Source organism: Gadus morhua, chromosome 18 (assembly GCF_902167405.1).
Source record: "Gadus morhua chromosome 18, gadMor3.0, whole genome shotgun sequence".
Taxonomy (NCBI): Eukaryota; Metazoa; Chordata; class Actinopteri; order Gadiformes; family Gadidae; genus Gadus; species Gadus morhua.
Window position 1 is genome coordinate 8,868,491 of NC_044065.1, and position 18,067 is coordinate 8,886,557.

Sequence of the window (18,067 nt, forward strand, 5' to 3'; positions counted from 1 at the left end):
TTTTAAAATGGCTTGCAATGGCTAATCACCCTCAATGGTGGTATAATATGGGCCCTTTAATGGTTATAACATGATGGACCATTTCTGCCATCTGTCATTATAAAATTACATCTTTCAGCCTAAGACAGTGCCAAGATTCTCAAATTCAAAGCAATGTGAAATCAACTGAATAATCACATAAAGTGAAGGTCATGCCTGCCATAATTGCCTTTTCTTCCCTCCCTAATAATTGATGCCAACTCTTATGGTCAACCCTTGCAACTGAAACCAAAATAAAATGATGGATTAAAGACAAAAACTATAACCTTCATATAGAGAGTGGATCCAAAAGACTAAGAACTATTTTAAGGTCACCAAATCAATGTTTTAATGAAAGAAAACCAAACATATTTACTATATATATACACGCTAATGTGACATCGGCGTTCGTGCAGGACAACCTGCAGCTTTGGCTGACAAGTGGACATGTTACACAGGGAGTATATTTAAGGTAACATTACTTGAGTACTTGTCTGAGTATTGCCACTCTAAAGCTAAGAGGCACAGTGCCGTTACAGCAGTCTGAATTAGAGGGGAAAATCCACCCCATCAACAAAAACAACGACACAAAAATGTATGTACATGCTTTGCAAAGTTATCACACTCAAAAATATAGAAAGTAAAAAAATAATAAAAACATAATTATGTTAAATCATTCAAACGTTCTGATTCAAAACAGAGAGGAGGAGCAGCCAGTGAGAGAATGTCAAGCTAATCTGCAAACATGTTACAAAATCAGCCCTAGCATGAGCCAAACCCACAAGTCCCTTCTGCTGGTCGGTCTGTCTGTCCATCTGCCCAGTCTTCCATCCTACAGCCATCCTGCCAAGACTTCGGCCTGGCACGTGGAACGCCGGTCACACGGACGTCTGTTTGTAGTTCTTGGTATCCAGAACTTTCTTTCCACACATGGCGCAGATGCCTAGAAATAACGAATTACAGTTAACGGAACTGAGCATATTGGTGGGTTAAGTGCGATGAAGTTACCTACAATACCTCCAAAAGTCACACAAAGGCGTAGTTTCCTAAGGGCGTAAGCATTTTACTCAATGTATTTTAGCCATGAATTACATTGAATCTTGTTAAGAGATTATCAACTAAATGGCATGAGATGGTATTTTCAGCCTCATTCATGCCGAATGTCAAATACACAAAACTAACCAACTGATGACATTTCCATAGCAGAGTCAAAACAGAGCATCACACTATGGAAAGTTGGGATACCAGAACGATATATCGAATTGTGTAGTATTATACGAGTCCGGTTGAGGTGATGAAATCCACTAAACTTCACTGAAAAGTTATGGTCATGGCCTAGTAATCGGAGTGAAATGTGACGGTCGAAAACAACTACCTTTCTTGTAAGCACAGCCCTGGCAGTAATGGGACCCTGACTGGTGGACTGAGCTCTTACAAATTCTGCAGATAGCAAAGCCAGTCTTGCTGTAGGGGTCAAACCTGGGAGAGACGACCACAGCGTTAATAACACATTAATACATGGTGATAATCCCTTTACCCTTTAGTTATTTAGCAGAAGCTTTATCCAAAGAGAAATACTGTGATTCCAGATACAGGCCATAAGGAGCATGTAAGGGTTACATTTTACATTAAGCTGTATGTTAGGATGGGGACCTGGACGATAAAATCTAGCATTCAAACACCCTCCGACAACACTATCCTACCTTCTAAAGTAGGTACAAAAATGCAGAACGCCATTGCAGCTTCTCACCTGGCCTTCTTGGATGTCAGCATTTTGTTCTCATTGAGTTTACGCCCTCCACCCTCTGAAAGAGACAACCAACCAATAATCACAAAACTGTGACCAGACAGGGACATATATGTTCGACAATAGTGCATACGCTCACAAAACAATCTAACAAACCAATGTATATTTAACGCCTTCAAATTAGGGAGTCGTCGAAGACGTAAACAGATACTCGACCATGATGAGGAATGACTATGGTAGTAACGTGTAAGGATGATGTTGTACCGTGTTGATTAACTCAGAGAGGCTGCATTTCTTGTGGAGTTACCTGTTGTATTGCGGGCTCCATCTTTCCAGGTATCAGGAGTGATGACCTTACCTAGCTTCTTCTCACCTATAGGAATAAAGAGAACGCGATTGAGGGAATCAACGATAGAAGGACCATATCACAAATTATATTACACACGGAAGCGGAGCTCCATTGTTTTAAATAATGCAGTACTGATATGTATTTTAAAACCCAAGATCCGAAGAAGGAGAACCGTATTAAATGCACATGAGTTGTGTGTCGGAGCTGAAACTCTTTTTTTTTATCAACATCGGTATTATAGTCCGTGTACTCGTGTGTTTGCAGAACATGGTCTACAGAATGACATCCCTTACATTTCTCACAAACCATCTCGTATCTCCGTTGCTTGATTAAAGATCTTAATGAACATGAAAATTAATCCCAAAATGCCAGTCTGTTGTTGAAAACTTGTAAACTTCCGGATGATTGACTTTACTTCCGCTTCTGACCTAAATTAGCTGATTGGTTTGTGACTTCTAATCCTCGAATCTCATTGGACGGTCACACCATCAGTTATCCTAAGTCCCAGTATTTGGCCGACCTTCGCCAGTTACTTTTGTTGTAAAGTCCTCCGTGCTGAGTTGGCCTGTCACACGATCCGCTTCAAAGTAAAGGTCTACTGCAGAACTTGGTAAATGTGTCTCGTTTTGGTATTATATATCATGCATGTTTAACTAACGATAATCAGATAATATATAATTGCTTTAAATGTTTAAATAATATGTAGCATTTATACGTATACCAAACGGCATGTTTTAGTTTAAATCACTTGAGAAATTTTTTTGTCTTAGAGCAACCAAATATTTGATGCAAATAGCAACTCATTTAATTGGTCCAATATCGTTAATAGTTACTATTTTTTACCAGTGTTTGTTTGCTTTTAACACACAGCAGAAAAACCGCAGATTGCCCATAGCGCCACCTTTCAATACTTTCCAACCCTTGTTTTGATGTCAAGCGGAAATGCATGGTTTAGGAATTACTGTTTACGGAAGAGCTTGAATGAAAATTCTCAATGTACTTCAGCATATAGAAAATCGGGTTCTTTTTCAAATTTGACCTTCGTAGCTTTTTGCTACGCTTATTTTATCATCATGTGGGACCACGAAATCAAAGCCATGGCGTCTTCTCACGCCATCATCGCCTCCTCTGTCTTTATGGCCACGGTTCTCCCTGCGGTGTTCATCCAGGGCTTCTCGGTGTACGGCACGCACCTGCTGTGGCTCTATTCGGTGACTGGGGCAGTGTCTGTGGTTAACATCGCTGTCTTCTGGCTGCTCGGCATCAGCCAGCCTACCAAGAAGAACACCTTAGGCTACAAGGTAACTAGGCTCTCCATTAGTTGTTGTACTTTTTTAGTCATTGACTCGTTTGCATGAACTAACGCACGCACTTTGGTGTAGCTTTCTAGGTTGGTTCGCTCCTGCATGTACCTGCTGCTGTCCTGCCTCTTCTATCACACCGTAGTGGTTCTGTATGGAGCACCGTTGATCGAGTGAGTAGTTGTTCTCCATCTCTACATGAATGTGTGTGTATGAGATACAGGTCTGTAAGTATTAAATATTATGATCACTTGACGCCCCTCATCTATAGGTCTGCTCTGGAGACCTTCTCGCTGGCAGTGCTTCTGACCTCCCTGACCACGCTGAGGTGCCTGTGTGTCCTTGGGCCAAACGTCCAGGCTTGGATACGAGTTTTCAGTAGACATGGGTAAGGAAACAATTGTTTGATTTGATTTTATAATCCAACCTATATTATGACTACAGGTGTATTACACTGTCACAAGGACACTATTGACACGTTTTTAAAATCATATAAATAATCACACAATTATTTACCTAAAAATATTAGTTGGGCTGATTGGTTATTAAAAGACTCTTCTGTTCTCTCTCTCTCTCTCTCTCTCTCTCTCTCTCTCTCTCTCTCTCTCTCTCTCTCTCTCTCTCTCTCTCTCTCTCTCTCTCTCTCTCTCTCTCTCTCCCTCCCTCCCTCCCTCCCTCCCTCCCTGTGTGTGTGTGTGTGTGTGTGTCCAGGGCTATGTCTGTGTGGGACACCTCTCTGCAGATCACAGTGGCCTGCTCTTTGATAGGGGCTTGGCTAGGAGCCTTCCCTATACCTCTGGACTGGGACAGGCCCTGGCAGGTAAGCGTTCACTCACATCATGCACATGCACTCACGCACATTTCTAAAAGCCTTATGCACTACATTTGCTCCCAAGGGGTTTGCTACTCTTCCATGGGGACATCGAAGGGTTGACCTAACTTGCTGCACTGCTTCCTGTAGGTGTGGCCTGTCTCCTGTAGCCTGGGATCTGTGGTTGGCTACTTGACAGGGCTTGTCGTCGCCCCAGCGTGGATCCACTTCCATCGCAAACAGCTCACCTACAAGTCCAAGTGATGAAATGAATGTGTGTGTGTGTGTAAGAGAGAGAGAGACTGTGGGTTATATTTTCCGATCACAAACTGCTCACCTGCATGTGATGAACTTTGTGAGTGAGTGTGTGTGTGTGTGTGTGTGTGTGTGTGTGTGTGTGTGTGTGTGTGTGTGTGTGTGTGTGTGTGTGTGTGTGTGTGAGAAAATGTGTTGTGTTTTGGTGTGTGTGAATCTCCCCTCAGGGCTGTTTGTTTTTATTCCTGGATGTCTGCTGTGCTCTTTTGCATATTTACCGTATGTCCATTACCCTTTTCAAATAGCAAGCACGGCTCCCCTAAAAGCTAAATTGAGGAGAATGAATTTTGTATTTACAAAGGTTTAAAATGTTCCTGCAGATTTTCTTTGACAAAAATAAAGCTGATGTTCTGTAAGTAAGTATTCTGCCATTGCGTGTTGTTTGTCTGTGTGTGTCTGTGTGTTTTATGTCAGGGAAAGGGTTGTATGGTCAGTGGCTAACTGGTGGGAGTCAAATTAACACTATTCAAATTATTTTGTATTCAATCTTTTATTTTCATTTTCTTTCATATTCCTGTGTGTGTGTATGTATGTATATATATATATATATATATATATATATATATATATATATATATATATATATATATATATATATGCAATCAAATCATTTGAATACTTATACTGTGGATTCGGCCGCTTTATTTAAGCAATATCACACGAGGGGGAGTTCTGCCCTCCTAAATATCACCATGGCTTTGATTCGGTGAGTGCCGCTGAGTGCCAAAGATAATCCTTAATCCGAGTAAAACAGCATGGCCCTGGGTATAAATATATATATGAAGCATTAGAGTAACAGGCCTGGGACTCTGTACCTGTATCACTCCTCGGCAATTCTAATAACCGTTAATTACATAAACTATCGTAAGCTGTTCACTCATCGGATTCACGCATGCCAATAGAACATTATTTTACTGGTTGTGCAAGCAATGGAAACATACAGATAAATGGACGTGATACAAGGTAGCTGACCAGAGTAGCAAGCTAGTGAGCAGGAAAAAGTTGATGTGTTGCTTGGCAACAGTCCAGTCCCAGTCCAGTTGAGGAGAGCTATTTGTGCTGGGGGAGCCAAATAAATGATTAAATAAACAAAAAAAATCCTAATCTGTTGTCGCTTATTACTGTTAACTAATAAATGGCCATGTATAACTGATGTATTAAAGCAATATCCCACTTGAGGTCATGCTGTTTTACTGAATATTAGCAAGGGGCTGATTATCTTCGGCACTCGGCCTGTGACATCGTACTTACAACCAAATCCCAGCCCTGCTGTGACTCAGTATCAATTCCCCTCATGTGATATACAGTATAAAGATATTTTGTTAATTCTCAGAGAGATTGTTTATCGTTTAGTGTAGAGTAAAACCAAACACACTTTCCAGCTGGAGTGAGTTCAATTCTCAGAAGCGACTGCGTTTTCTAACTCCGAACCTGTTCCCTGGCATCATTACATCATGTGTGTGTGGGTGATTGTGTGATTACTTTGTTTGTAATGGATGGTGAAATCCTAAAAAGGAATTTGCCATTGAAAGAACATACTGGGCAGTAGGAGTAGGAAGGTATTTTTGCTGCAGCACAGGTCAGGAGAAGAGAGAACATTACACCGAGAATGAATACTAAGATCTCTCTCTCTCTCTCTCTCTTTCTCCCTCTCTTTCTCTCTCTCTCCCTTTCTCTCACACATAATCACAGAGTCATCCTGCACCTGAAGCTAGGAAAATACTGTTGTTGTTTTTTTAAACCAATCATTTATCTTGCTACAATTCCCTTTGAAACATACACACAAAAATCTGCCATCTCAATCCATATTCTTGCCACAGGCATCCATATTGATTAAACTTTATTTTGTGGAACACCATTAATTTGTGCCCTTCATGTCCATATATTGTTTGTGTCGTCTTCTTCCCGGCAGCAATAACACCAAAAATGTCATTCCCCATTTCAAATCTGCTGTGTCAGGAATTGAGTCAGCAATAACCCCTTGTATCTGGCCAGACACCCACCTATATACACCAACCAGGCCCTCCCCCACCCCCATCACCCCCATCTCCCCCATCTCACCCAATCCCAGGCAGCTGCCACAGATATATCTTGAATAATTGCATTGGGTAGAGGGTACAAAGCGTGTGAAAACGATTCCAATGTGATCATCTTTTCCTCAATGTGTTTTTCCCCTAAAATTATCCTCGACTCGTACAGCACCGACCCAGGGGGCCGTGTGGGTACCTGGGGTCGACCATCTAGCTGGAGAGCATGGACAGGGTGATTTGCGAGACAAAATACAAGAAAGGCCTCTTTCAGGCCAGGGGCAGAATATTTCCTACAATCCATAGAGACGAAGGCCAATCAACACCTCTCAGTCGTCTGTTTCTCCGAGGCAGTGCTGGGCAATCTGACTTCATGCTGCTACTTCCATTATCAGAGCTCTTCTGAACCTCCTTCTGTTCTTTTTCCTTCCACTCTGATGCCTTATGTTCTCATAAAGAACCGGAGCTGAAAATGATGTAAACGGTGGGGAGGGGGAGGTGGTTGAAATATTCAGGTGATATTTTTTCGCACTTTCATCACTGTAGTCAACACCCTGGGCTCTTACATCTTACGGGAGAGTGGGGATGAAAATCGTGTGTGTGTGTGTGTGTGTGTGCATGTGTGTGTGTGTGCGTGTGTGTGTGCGTGTGTGTGTGTGTGTGTGTGTGTGTAGCAGGTGCATGTAACAGTGAATGAACCATAAAAAGCTGATATATTCACGTCATGTCGTTGTGCCATAAACAGGATTTCTCCTTGCACATGCATGCATGTGTTTGTTATCCCATGAATAATAATAATGCATTTATGGATCAGATAAGAACTCTTGCCTTTTGTTCCACCATCATTGCGGCTTTTGTCTCGCAGGAGACCAATCGCATCCCTCTCTCTCACACTGGCGGCCAGCCGCGCAAATTGCTCTCCACATTCAATCTTGGGGGAACTTTATTTATTCATTATTTGTTCCCTGGCTGTGCTATTACGGCAGGGCCGTTGTGATGAGAGGTAATTTGTCCCCACTCTCTATTAGACTGCTTTTCCCTCCTTCTACTGCAGCATAGGGGATATTCATTTGCAGGGCTGCTTCTGCTGAAGACCCAGCTTTGTTGTTTCTCTTTTGTTGGGCTGTGCGCTGCACACACAGGGATGTGAGCCATGGATCTTGTCATCCGAACAGAGCAGTGTTTATGTTCATATCAAGTTTTTATTGTCTTTTTGAAGCACGGCTTTGTGCATGTTTTGGGGTGTTACTAGGGGGGGGGGGGCTGTAGGCAGCGGAGGAGGGGGATCAGTGGAGCCCCCTCCCCCCCCCATCCCCCACATCGTTATAGGAGGGATGACGTGTCTTGCATGGCAGACGGCAACAGCTTCCTCTGGTGCCGCCCGGGGCCAACGTGTAAACAACAGCCGTAATGGAGTGATTACATTTTCATGACAATTTGTCACACAGATGCCCAACTGCCCTCCCACCACCCCCAATAATACCACCATCACCACATCAACACACACACATACAACCACATGCATACACACACGTACAAGCACTGTTCTCTCTTCCTTTAACCGTGCTTGTCTTTACCACCTCTTATTTCCCTCCCCCTCCACACATGCACATTTTGTTGTTGTCACTCTCTCTCTCTCCCTCCCTCTCTCTCTCTCTGTCTTCCTCTCCTTCCTGTGTGTTTGCACCCCTGTCGGGGAGTGACGCGTGCTGGGTTAACAGTTGGGTGCATTCTGTCGCTTTGTGTGTGTGTGTGTGGGGGTTGGGGGGCTCTAGTTCTCATCACATCTCCGCAATTAGGGTCTTGGAGCAACGAACAGAAGGGGGGACATCTTGAATGACTTAATATCACGTTTGTGCATTTTAAAGTTGTAGTGTGTAGGATTAAGTGGCATCTTGCAGATTTATTTTCCTGGGATTATACACTTTAAAACATTAAAACATAATTATGAACATTGCATTCCATATCGGCTGAAGCCTACTGCACCATTGATCTTCAGGGGCCCTTAAGAGTCCAAGTGGGTTGGAGAGAAGAAGGAAGGCAGAATCGTCTATCTCCCCATTCACTCTGATGAAGGGAGCAAGGGGAATAGTTGGAAGTATTGCAATAAATGCAAAGGCACACGCAAACACTTCAAGGAGAAGGGAGAAATTGAAGCGGCAGGATTTACTGAAACAAGAACCCTCGGGAACCCAGAGGGCTGCATCATAGATGGTTACAAATCCCCATCCATTACCAGCCTCGTACAGTGCTGCATGCACCCGAGTGTATAGATATTCATGGCTGGTTAAATTGGCGTGACTCGCTACACCGGTCCGTCATTTATCAGCACAGCGCTTTGATGACTCAAAAGGGTTTTGCCAGCTTGCACAACTTGACCCCATGAACCTTCATTGTGTGCGTTTGTGTGACTGTAGCAGAGCATCATGACAACTCTGCATATAGAGGGGTCGACATGGAAATCTTTATATTGAACAATATCCTCTTATTCGTGAAGCAGCTTCCCGTGCGACGTAGATTGTCAGAATGGCTGCTGCCTAGATTGGTCGTTCCAACAACACAAGCATGATCACACACACATTGGAGTCAGTATGTGACATCACAAAGGAGTCAAACACACACACACACATACACAAATAGAGACGTGGAAGATTTCGAGCCAAGTTAGCAGGAGCTATATACCAGACGGTGCCGTCTCCATCACACACACACACACACACACACTACAGGAGGCAGTGTGCAGCTTGTGGGCATCTGAAAATATCACCTCTATTCTGACTTGAATAAGGGACTAACGAATAAAATGTGCCGCTGTCTATATATGCTCACATGTAGGGCACATCTGGTACCCTGCATTCAGCCTTCTGTTGCCAGGCAGGAATAGCAATCTTTTCAACCTCTGCACAATTTTCATCAGGTCTCAACAGGTTCTCGGACAAAAACCCACAAAAGCAATTGGAGTACATTTCGTCCATTTTCTTTTCCTACATTTATTAACATAAATTATCTCTTCACAAAAGACGGCAGACCTGTGTATGTTCTGTAGGTGTATGACACAGTTTGAATCCCATTCCAAGCAATTGCACGAAAGATTATCTGGACGTTTCAGTCTTTCCAAACTGGGAAACAGCTGCCACGGGTTGATATGCAGCACGGCCGCCGGCCCCCCGGGTGTGACGAGGCGAGGCCGAAACAGGAGAACCAGGGAGGTGGGGGCGCGCCCTGCGTGAATCAGTGACCCCCGGTCTGATCCATCATGGTGGTGGCGGAGACTGCCAGTTACTTCTTGGAGGGATTGGCGGCGATGTAGAGCGCCACGAGGCAGTACAATGCGCCCCCCATCGTAAGCGCCATGGTGGTGCGGTACAGCAGCCTGTCGGGGACGCCGCGCTTCAGGTGGACGGGGGTGCCGTCAGAGATCTGGGGCAAGCGGAGGAGTGGGCAGGAGTGGAGAGAGAAAGAGAAAGACGTGTTGGGAAAAGAGCTTGGTGAGACTCACTTTTGGGATTGCATTGAATTGACAGTCTTTAGTGCACGTCTTTTTTCCTTCTTCCAAGTATTAGATCAATTGTTTGTTTGAATTTGGGTTGGAAATGTATGCATCATCCCACTGCTGTGTGGCATTGTATTGATCTACAGTATGAGTTAGTGCGTGTTGTCTGGCAACCGGAAGGTTCCTGGTCCTGGTTTGAACACCTACGAGGGTCAACAAGTTCCTTGGCAAGATACTTTTTGAGCCTAACTGCTCAAAGAAGAGTTGGCAGTTGACTTGCATGGTTGTCATGGTCGACGGTATATTAAATGAGTGTATGAATGGGTGAATTGAGACAAACATTTTAAAGTGCTTTGAGTGGCTACAGGCTAGAAAGCACTATATATATATATATACAGTCCATTTACCCTCATTTAAACAGCTTAAAAAGCAACTATTATTATATTATGCAGCAACATCCTTTAAGAGGGAGATATTTATAGGAAAAGAATCGGAATAAAAAGTTTACAATTCCCTATATTTGTCTAGATTATTTTATAACGCATTGTTGGAAAAAGTGTCCAATTCAACATAGGTATAGATCAGGATCAATGTCTTCAGATGAAAATCCAGCCCAAAACGTAAAACTAGAAGGTTTGGTAAGGTGTCATGGTAACGGCCAACACTTTTGCATTTCGTATGCCTTAAGTCACTGTCTTGCCATCTCTAAGAAGAAGCTGTTTGAACACAATCCAAACTATATCAGAACTTGTATGAGAGCATCATAAGCATCTTTTCTGAAATTGGCGATCTCCGCCTACTCACTTTGGGGGAACCACCAATGCTGGATGATGGAAAATGTGTCACTAACTGTGCGATGTTTGCGATTTATCCACTGACACCGATTTGGCAAAATTCATAATAATGCAAATGCGTGGGCTAGGCTCACAATCACCATTGTGTTACCTCATTCAATGAAAATAAAGGAAAATCTTTGAGATAGCCATTTAAATAGCTTGTATTATTCAGAACTCAGATCTTCCAAATGACCAACTCAATTTCCGGCAATGAGAATGTAGCAATCTCCACAGTATTTAATCAGTTAATATCTAGAGAGCGTGGGAATAACAAAAAAAAAAATCGATCGTAAGCCTACATATTTTCAGTGGGGCCACTGCATTACCTGGAACAGTCTCTGGAGGTCAGGCACCCGATTTGCTCCCAAGTACTCCAATGCAGGGCCAGCCTCTGACACCAGCTTGGTTGGTGTAGAGAAAACCATGGCTGGAGCCTCGGCAGGCACGCCTGGCCTCAGCCCCTGTTGTTCACACGGAATACAAACTGCTCAGGGCATCCATAAAGCATGCTGTTGTTCTAGAAAAGCCAACGCATTAATTACACTGCAGGTCAACAGAAACCAATACATATACATTTTTAAAAACCTTTTAGCCAATTTAAAAGCTGTGATATTACCAATGACATTCATCATATTCTACAGCATTGCAAATATCAAATTATTCCGCCATCCGCGCCCAAGGCTGCTTATGCACAGCATTATCAATCAATAACAAAGTCCCAACGACAAACAATAATTTCCTTTTCAGGTGCTTCGCTCGAAGGGAATGCCAGCTACCCACAAACAGTCCAACTCGCTCAATTGTGTCTCAAGAGGACCCAGAGTGGAGAGGAAAGTATCAGCATACTAGGCTTCTTCTTTGTTCATTTCTGTTTTCTGACGTTTAACGTTACCCCTTCGTTAATTGGAAATGTATGCACATAGTCTGCCAAAGAGCCTAACGCATCTGTTCTCAAGCATCAAGTAATCTATTTTATGCAACCGTGCAGACCATTGTTAAATTAGTTGACTGGAAAGAATGTAATTCAAACTATTAATTCGTTTAACCCTTTGCAAAGAATGGGACACAACAAGAGCTTAAATTGCCGGTTGTGTAACTTGAAGGTCAGACAGATGGATAAAAAACAACCTTTTGAAATAATGGCTTCTAATTGGAGTATAATGTCAGTGTGAATGAAACCCAAGCCTTCATGAATCCCAATGAGAACTGACAGGTTATATTTTTTTCTCAAAGTAATTTGAAGGTCACCATTAGCAGATAAACGCATGACTTTATTAAAAAATGGTGACTCATCGTCTTACCTGCGGACTGTAAACAGAGGCCAGACCAGACCCTGTGAGTTTTTGTGAGAAACCGCTAAATTTATAGTACATTTTCTTGGATGAAGGGAGCAGATGCTGTCCACAACAAAACGCCGGCTAGAAGGTCCTTTCCTTGTCTTGGTCGATGCAGAATGACGTAGCGGTGTCCTCCCAGCGCCCGCTCAAAATGAAACTAAGAAAAAGTTATTCGACACTTATTATAATGGCCGTCGTGCTAATACGTACGCGGCAGTCGGATTTATAAGGATATCAAATTTTCAATGAGTTGGATTTGTTGTTTTTACCTTCTAATTACATAAAAAAATATCTCTATCATTTATATTAATTAAAAAGAATCGAAGAAAATATTAAAATTCAATTGGAAGAGTAAATATTGACATAGACTTTTACAGTTATATTTTACATATAACTGTAAAACGTTACGCATCGGGTTTTAAACATCCAACGTTAGAAATATCCTCTTACATAAGGTATTATTATTGGCATGTATGTCATTATTTTATAATTCATATTTTCCACAATAATTTCTATGAGTTCCAATATCTTTTCCAATTTTGAGTGCAGGTTTGAGTTCAAGAGGGGCCAAAAAAAGAAGGTATAGGCCTAGTGTCTTCAGATATCGGCCTGTAATGATTATCAGTTAATGTTTTGTTTTGATTATTTTAATTTGTATTAAAATCCAAAGCATTTATTTGTTTTTGTCATTCGTGGTTTGCAAAAGTTTATGTAAGATGCTAAATTTCAGACATAGCTAAACTACTCAACAAGTGCTGACATGCCAAACTGTATCACAACATGAATTGTCCTTGAAAACATACAACACAATTATTTCAATTTTTTTTTTTTTAAGAGTTGTTTAATTGTAAAATCAAGCTCTGATGGGGAACACAAAGGCCTTAGTTCAGTTAATCTAAACGGTTCACAATCAGGCCAGAAGGGAGATTTGCATTTAGCTATGCCAGCCTACATCAACTTCCCGAAAGGTTTCCAAAGACGAAGTGACTGTGATTATATTGATTTTTATATGAATGCTGTCCGACAGGCCTTTCTAATGTGGCCGAGACAGGCTAACCACATATGCGCTGTACATAATACATTTCAACTCCATTGCTACAGCCGATGATCGAGAAAGCTCAGATCACAAACAGCGAAAAATCGAAAATAACAAACCGATGGATACATCCAATTGCTTTTGAGGCAGATAATGAAAAAAGTGCTCAACTTTGTGTTTGGATGTATGTGTATGTGCATGTGTTTTTATTCATGTGTATGTAGATATTTAAAAAATAAGGGGGTGTTGAAAGGAGGAGGATGAGAAAAGGCAGAAGTGAAAGATGGATGTGTGGGAGGGGTGTTGCCTTGTTAGTTTGGACCATATCTATCGCTCCAACAAAATCACTTAAAATGGAGTAATCATGGACCGCACAAACATCCCAACCATATCATTCATCACCCATCACGATGTGCATGTGTGTATATATGTATGTGTGGTTGCATGTGTGTGTATGTGTGTGTGTGTGTGTGTGTGTGTGTGTGTGTGTGTGTGTGTCTGTTTTTGTGAATGCTTGCGCATGTGTGTGTGTGTGCTCGTGTGTGCGTGTGTGTGTCTCTACAACTGTAAATTGGCATGTATGCAAGTTTTATAAAAAATGTTAGCAATTACATGCAAATGATTATCGGACCAAATATTCAGTCACCGCCTGAAGGCGGTGTTCATGCATGACCAATGGCAGGGGTGTTGCTTATGCCTCGCTGTGAACAAACAGATCAATTACAGGGGCTGATTGACATGCCATTGAAATGGGTTGCCTTGACAACAAAGAAATACTGAAAGGCTTCAAATTTAATTTACACTCACGAAAGGGGGTCTCCCCACATCATAATGGACAGCCAAGGCTACTCTTTCTTTGTTCAGGGCTCTTTAATCTCCCATAGGTCATCTCTACAAATCCTCTTTCTCCAAAAGAAAAGCTTCTTCTTTATTTCTCGTCTCCCACTTTGTCTTCTCATTTTCGCCACCATGCAGTTTCATTCTGTTTGTCTTTTCACACCTGCTTGTCCGCTCTCACCTAGCTTTATATTCCATTAGCCCTGGCCTACATATCACCTGATTCTTCCAGTCACCTTTTCAACATCTTCACACGTGCACACACATGCACGTGTATTTTCAATTTCTGTCTGAATTTCACAAGTTAAAGAGAATGCATCTGGGTTATCCGTCAATCTTACGATAAACTGTTACCTGAAAACTCTGAACGCAATATCTCTGTGGACGGAATAAAACCAGGGAGTCAGATAGAGCGACAAAGAGATAGACCAGCAGACAGACAGACAGATGGGCGGGCAGGCCGGTTCACACACAAACTGCAGGGAAAGAAACAGAGAGACATGGCTGCCAAAAGTGTAGCCATGGGAATACAAAGTAAACAGTGGGCCTTAGGAAAAATACAACCCAATAACCGGTTCCACTGAGGCTGTGTGTACCTATCTGTGAATCCTTATTTGTGCATTGGTATCCATTCATCAGCTGAGCTGAGAGCCCAGTGTGTGTGTGTATGGGTTAAATTATTGATACTTCGTCATACACATAACGAAGAGAAAGAGAACAAGCCAAACAGAATCAGTTGTAACTCAGAGATGGGAAACAGTGCAGCGCACACAAATCAGATAGTGCTATCTGGGGGGAATTCATCTGTAATGATTTGCTGGTCTGTTCAGGTCTATTTTCTGTGTTGTTTAAGGGGGGGGGGGGGGGGGTGGTAGTTGATTCAGGGGGAGTGGGGTGGGGTAGGGAGTGGGGGATGGTGTCACACACACACACACCAGAAGCCATCTGTGTAAATCTCTGATATTCATGGGTTATCGCAGTAACTCTGCCGCCGATATGCTGCGTGCGTGCCTGGCAGAGCGCATCTGGAGTTCGTGGTAGCACTGAACAAAGCTGTGGTATATGAAGGTGATGGGCAGGGCCAGGAGCACGATCCCGCTCACCACGCACACGCCCCCCAACACCCGGCCCCCCACCGTCACCGGGTACACGTCGCCGTAGCCCACCGTCGTCATGGAGATGATGACCCACCAGGCGGCCGCCGGGATGCTGGCGTAGTCGGGGTTGCGCACGCCCAGGTCCAGCCCGTGCTCCAGGAGCTGGGCCAGGGCGCTGTAGATCGCCATGGCGACCGCCACAAACACCAGCAGCATGACCATCTCGCGGTAGCAGCGGCGCAGCGTTAGCCCCAGCGTCTGCAGGCCCAGGAAGTGGCGGGCCAGCTTCATGAGCCAGAACACCCGCATCATCCGCAGCACGCGCAGGGCCACGCCCGCCACCCCGAGCCCGCCGCCGGGGAGCCCCGCCCCCGCCAGCACCATGGTGATGTAGTACGGGGAGATGGCCACCACGTCGATGATGTTCAACGGGCGCCGCAGGAACTCCCACTTGTTCCTGGCCACCAGGAAGCGCAGCAGGCACTCTGCGGTGAACCAGCTGATGCACACGGCCTCCACGACCCTGCACGGTCCCGGGACGACAAGAGGGTTGGAGGGGTCATGAGCGGGAAACAGAGTGGTTGTACACAGATTGAATCGGTGTGATGAATGGTATGGCGGTGTAGGTAATGATTACAGGAGGAAAGCAGAGGAGGAAGGTGAAGATAAGATGGAAGGATGTAATGGGACGAGATGAATATGAAACTGAAGTGCCAGTGAGGATGAAACAAGCCATAAATAGACATTATTAACTGAAGGCCGGGGATAGATTGTGAGAGACAAGCATATGTTTACCACATTGATACACATAGTGATGCAGAAAGCGAGCCAGCTCAGTGACTCCTTAATTTGATAAACAGAGAGCGAGAGAGAGACTGAGAGTGAGACAGAGAGTGAGAGAGAGAGCGAGACAGAGACTGCCAGGTCTTTACTGAGCAAAAAGCATAAATAGTGAAGTCTGCTGTCAGCATATTTAGATAGATAGAAGAGATAAATTGACATCGCCAACTGTAATGGACTCAAAGAAACGTGCTTATAGTTCACGTTCACGCAATCCATCCATAAATAAGAAGCTGCCTCACCCATATTTAGATGAAGACAGAACAGATTATTATTATGATTTACAAACTGTTTGAGGAGCTGTAATCGAGTCTTTGATTTTTATTAAATGCTTTCCAATAGCATTTTCAGTTGTAAACATGTTTTTCTGTTTCCAGAGAGAATATAATTAGGTCTGGAACAGAGCAAAGGGAACCATTAATTACCCGTTTTTTAATTTACTAAGGTATTTCCTCGCTAATAATATTGGCGGAATACTTGCCAAAATAACCATCAGTTATGTTGAAGCCAGTCATATTGAAACTTTTTTGTATACTTATTTCAACTTGACAGAAAGAGGTGCAGGGAGATGACAGGAAAGAGAGAAATAGGCTGAGGGTGTCCCCTCCTTTTCTTTCACCTTTTCACATATGACCTAATAATAAGTGCTTACGTGCGTGTTAACGTGCGTGTCATTTGTTAACGTGCGTGTCAGGCCCTGTTGATTGTTTATTGATCTCATCAGTTGAGCCCCTTGTTAGCAAACTCTGCGGGTGGTCTCGGTGTATACCACCTGCGGCTTCCACAACAGTTAGACAATCAATGAAAGACGATAAACCAGCGCGATTGCGATGTTGTTCAGGTGCAGGAGGAGGAGAAATATAAAGCTCACAAACCGATCGGTCAAGTTGCAAACAACTATTCGAACAGCACACACGGAGCGCTCATTTTAGCTTGAATCTCTACTGCATCTTCTACACAAGTGTATCTCTAAGGCCTTTAAGCGATCCTCCTACCTGTGCTCCTCAACCATGTTGCGCTTGGCTGTGTCCCAGTCCGGCAGCGTGCTCAGGCACAGCATGACCATGGAGGTGATGACAAAAATCACAGATACCGTGGCCAGGATCTGCGCGGGGAGGGAGGAGTTGGGGTCCTCGATCGCCTGGCGCATCCTCTCCAACCACTTGGCACGACCCGAGAGGACCGTCTTGGGTTCGGCTGTCTCGTCGCCGGTCTGGGAATCCTCTCCCGATGAGAGTCGGAAATCACTCTCGGAGAGACAGTCGGTGTCCAGGCCGATCTCGGACATGCGGTCGTCCAGACGTTTCTGACAGCAAAAGTCCAAGTGCGCGCTCTCCAGTCCCCAGTACAGCATCTCTGTGTAGAAGGACAGCTCGCAGATCCCGGGCACGAAGCGAAGTTTCCCGGAGCGCACGTAGAGCATGATGAATAAAAAGGCCTGTGCGTGGCGGTCGAAGAAGAACTCGTTGCGGTCCTGGTCGTAGTCGTCGCAGAGCTCCAGGACCTCTTTCTCCGTGGCGCACGCGTGCAGGCGGCTGACGCGCCTCAGAGGAAAGTCCTTGATCACCTCCCTGGTGAAGGCGTACCGGGTCCCCCCTACGTTCAGCACGCATATACTGTGGCCAAACTTCATCGTTGCAATTTTAAAATCTATCCGTCTATCCAAAACTGTTGTCCCGACGACTCAATTGTCCGGGCGTTAGTTGTAAGTGTACCCATGGCAGAAGTTAAGACGGAGTAGAGAGAGAGAGTGGTGGAGGTGCCTCCGTGGATGTGCGCTCAATGATGGTTGGGGTAACGACTGTGGTTCTCCCTCTCTCTCTCTCTCTTCTCTCTCTCTCTCTCTCTCTCTCTCTCTCTCTCTCTCTCTCTCTCTCTCTCTCTCTCTCTCTCTCTCTCTCTCTCTCTCTCTCTCTCTCTCTCTCTCTCTCTCTCTCTCTCTCTCTCTCTCTCTCTCTCTCTCTCTCTCTCTCTCTCTCTCTCTCTCTCTCTCTCTCTCTCTCTCTCTCTCCTCTCTCTCTCT

The 18,067-nt window shown here is 44.0% G+C and overlaps 4 protein-coding genes across 4 annotated transcripts; 1 reads left to right on the forward strand and 3 right to left on the reverse strand.

The window, feature by feature from the left end:
- Positions 1–342: 342 nt before the first annotated feature.
- cript (cysteine-rich PDZ-binding protein) lies at positions 343–2,641 on the reverse strand. The gene is made up of 5 exons (XM_030340442.1): positions 2,408–2,641; positions 2,073–2,138; positions 1,769–1,823; positions 1,394–1,497; positions 343–961 (listed from the first exon to the last, which is right to left on the reverse strand). Exons 1-5 carry the CDS (start codon positions 2,421–2,423, stop codon positions 897–899), a joined length of 306 nt encoding a protein of 101 aa, XP_030196302.1. The 5' UTR covers positions 2,424–2,641; the 3' UTR covers positions 343–896.
- Positions 2,642–3,046: 405 nt separating this feature from the next.
- Positions 3,047–4,904, forward strand: pigf (phosphatidylinositol glycan anchor biosynthesis, class F). The gene is made up of 5 exons (XM_030340443.1): positions 3,047–3,415; positions 3,497–3,588; positions 3,687–3,803; positions 4,127–4,235; positions 4,377–4,904. The coding sequence occupies exons 1-5, from the start codon at positions 3,188–3,190 to the stop codon at positions 4,488–4,490; spliced, it is 660 nt and encodes a 219-aa protein (XP_030196303.1). The 5' UTR covers positions 3,047–3,187; the 3' UTR covers positions 4,491–4,904.
- Positions 4,905–9,529: 4,625 nt separating this feature from the next.
- Positions 9,530–12,362, reverse strand: cox7a2l (cytochrome c oxidase subunit 7A2 like). Its single transcript, XM_030340711.1, has 3 exons — positions 12,199–12,362; positions 11,224–11,358; positions 9,530–9,988 (listed from the first exon to the last, which is right to left on the reverse strand). The coding sequence occupies exons 1-3, from the start codon at positions 12,268–12,270 to the stop codon at positions 9,848–9,850; spliced, it is 348 nt and encodes a 115-aa protein (XP_030196571.1). The 5' UTR covers positions 12,271–12,362; the 3' UTR covers positions 9,530–9,847.
- A 1,353-nt stretch (positions 12,363–13,715) lies between these two features.
- kcng3 (potassium voltage-gated channel, subfamily G, member 3) lies at positions 13,716–17,902 on the reverse strand. The gene is made up of 2 exons (XM_030340712.1): positions 17,040–17,902; positions 13,716–15,727 (listed from the first exon to the last, which is right to left on the reverse strand). The coding sequence occupies exons 1-2, from the start codon at positions 17,675–17,677 to the stop codon at positions 15,079–15,081; spliced, it is 1,287 nt and encodes a 428-aa protein (XP_030196572.1). The 5' UTR covers positions 17,678–17,902; the 3' UTR covers positions 13,716–15,078.
- Between the last annotated feature and the right edge of the window lie 165 nt (positions 17,903–18,067).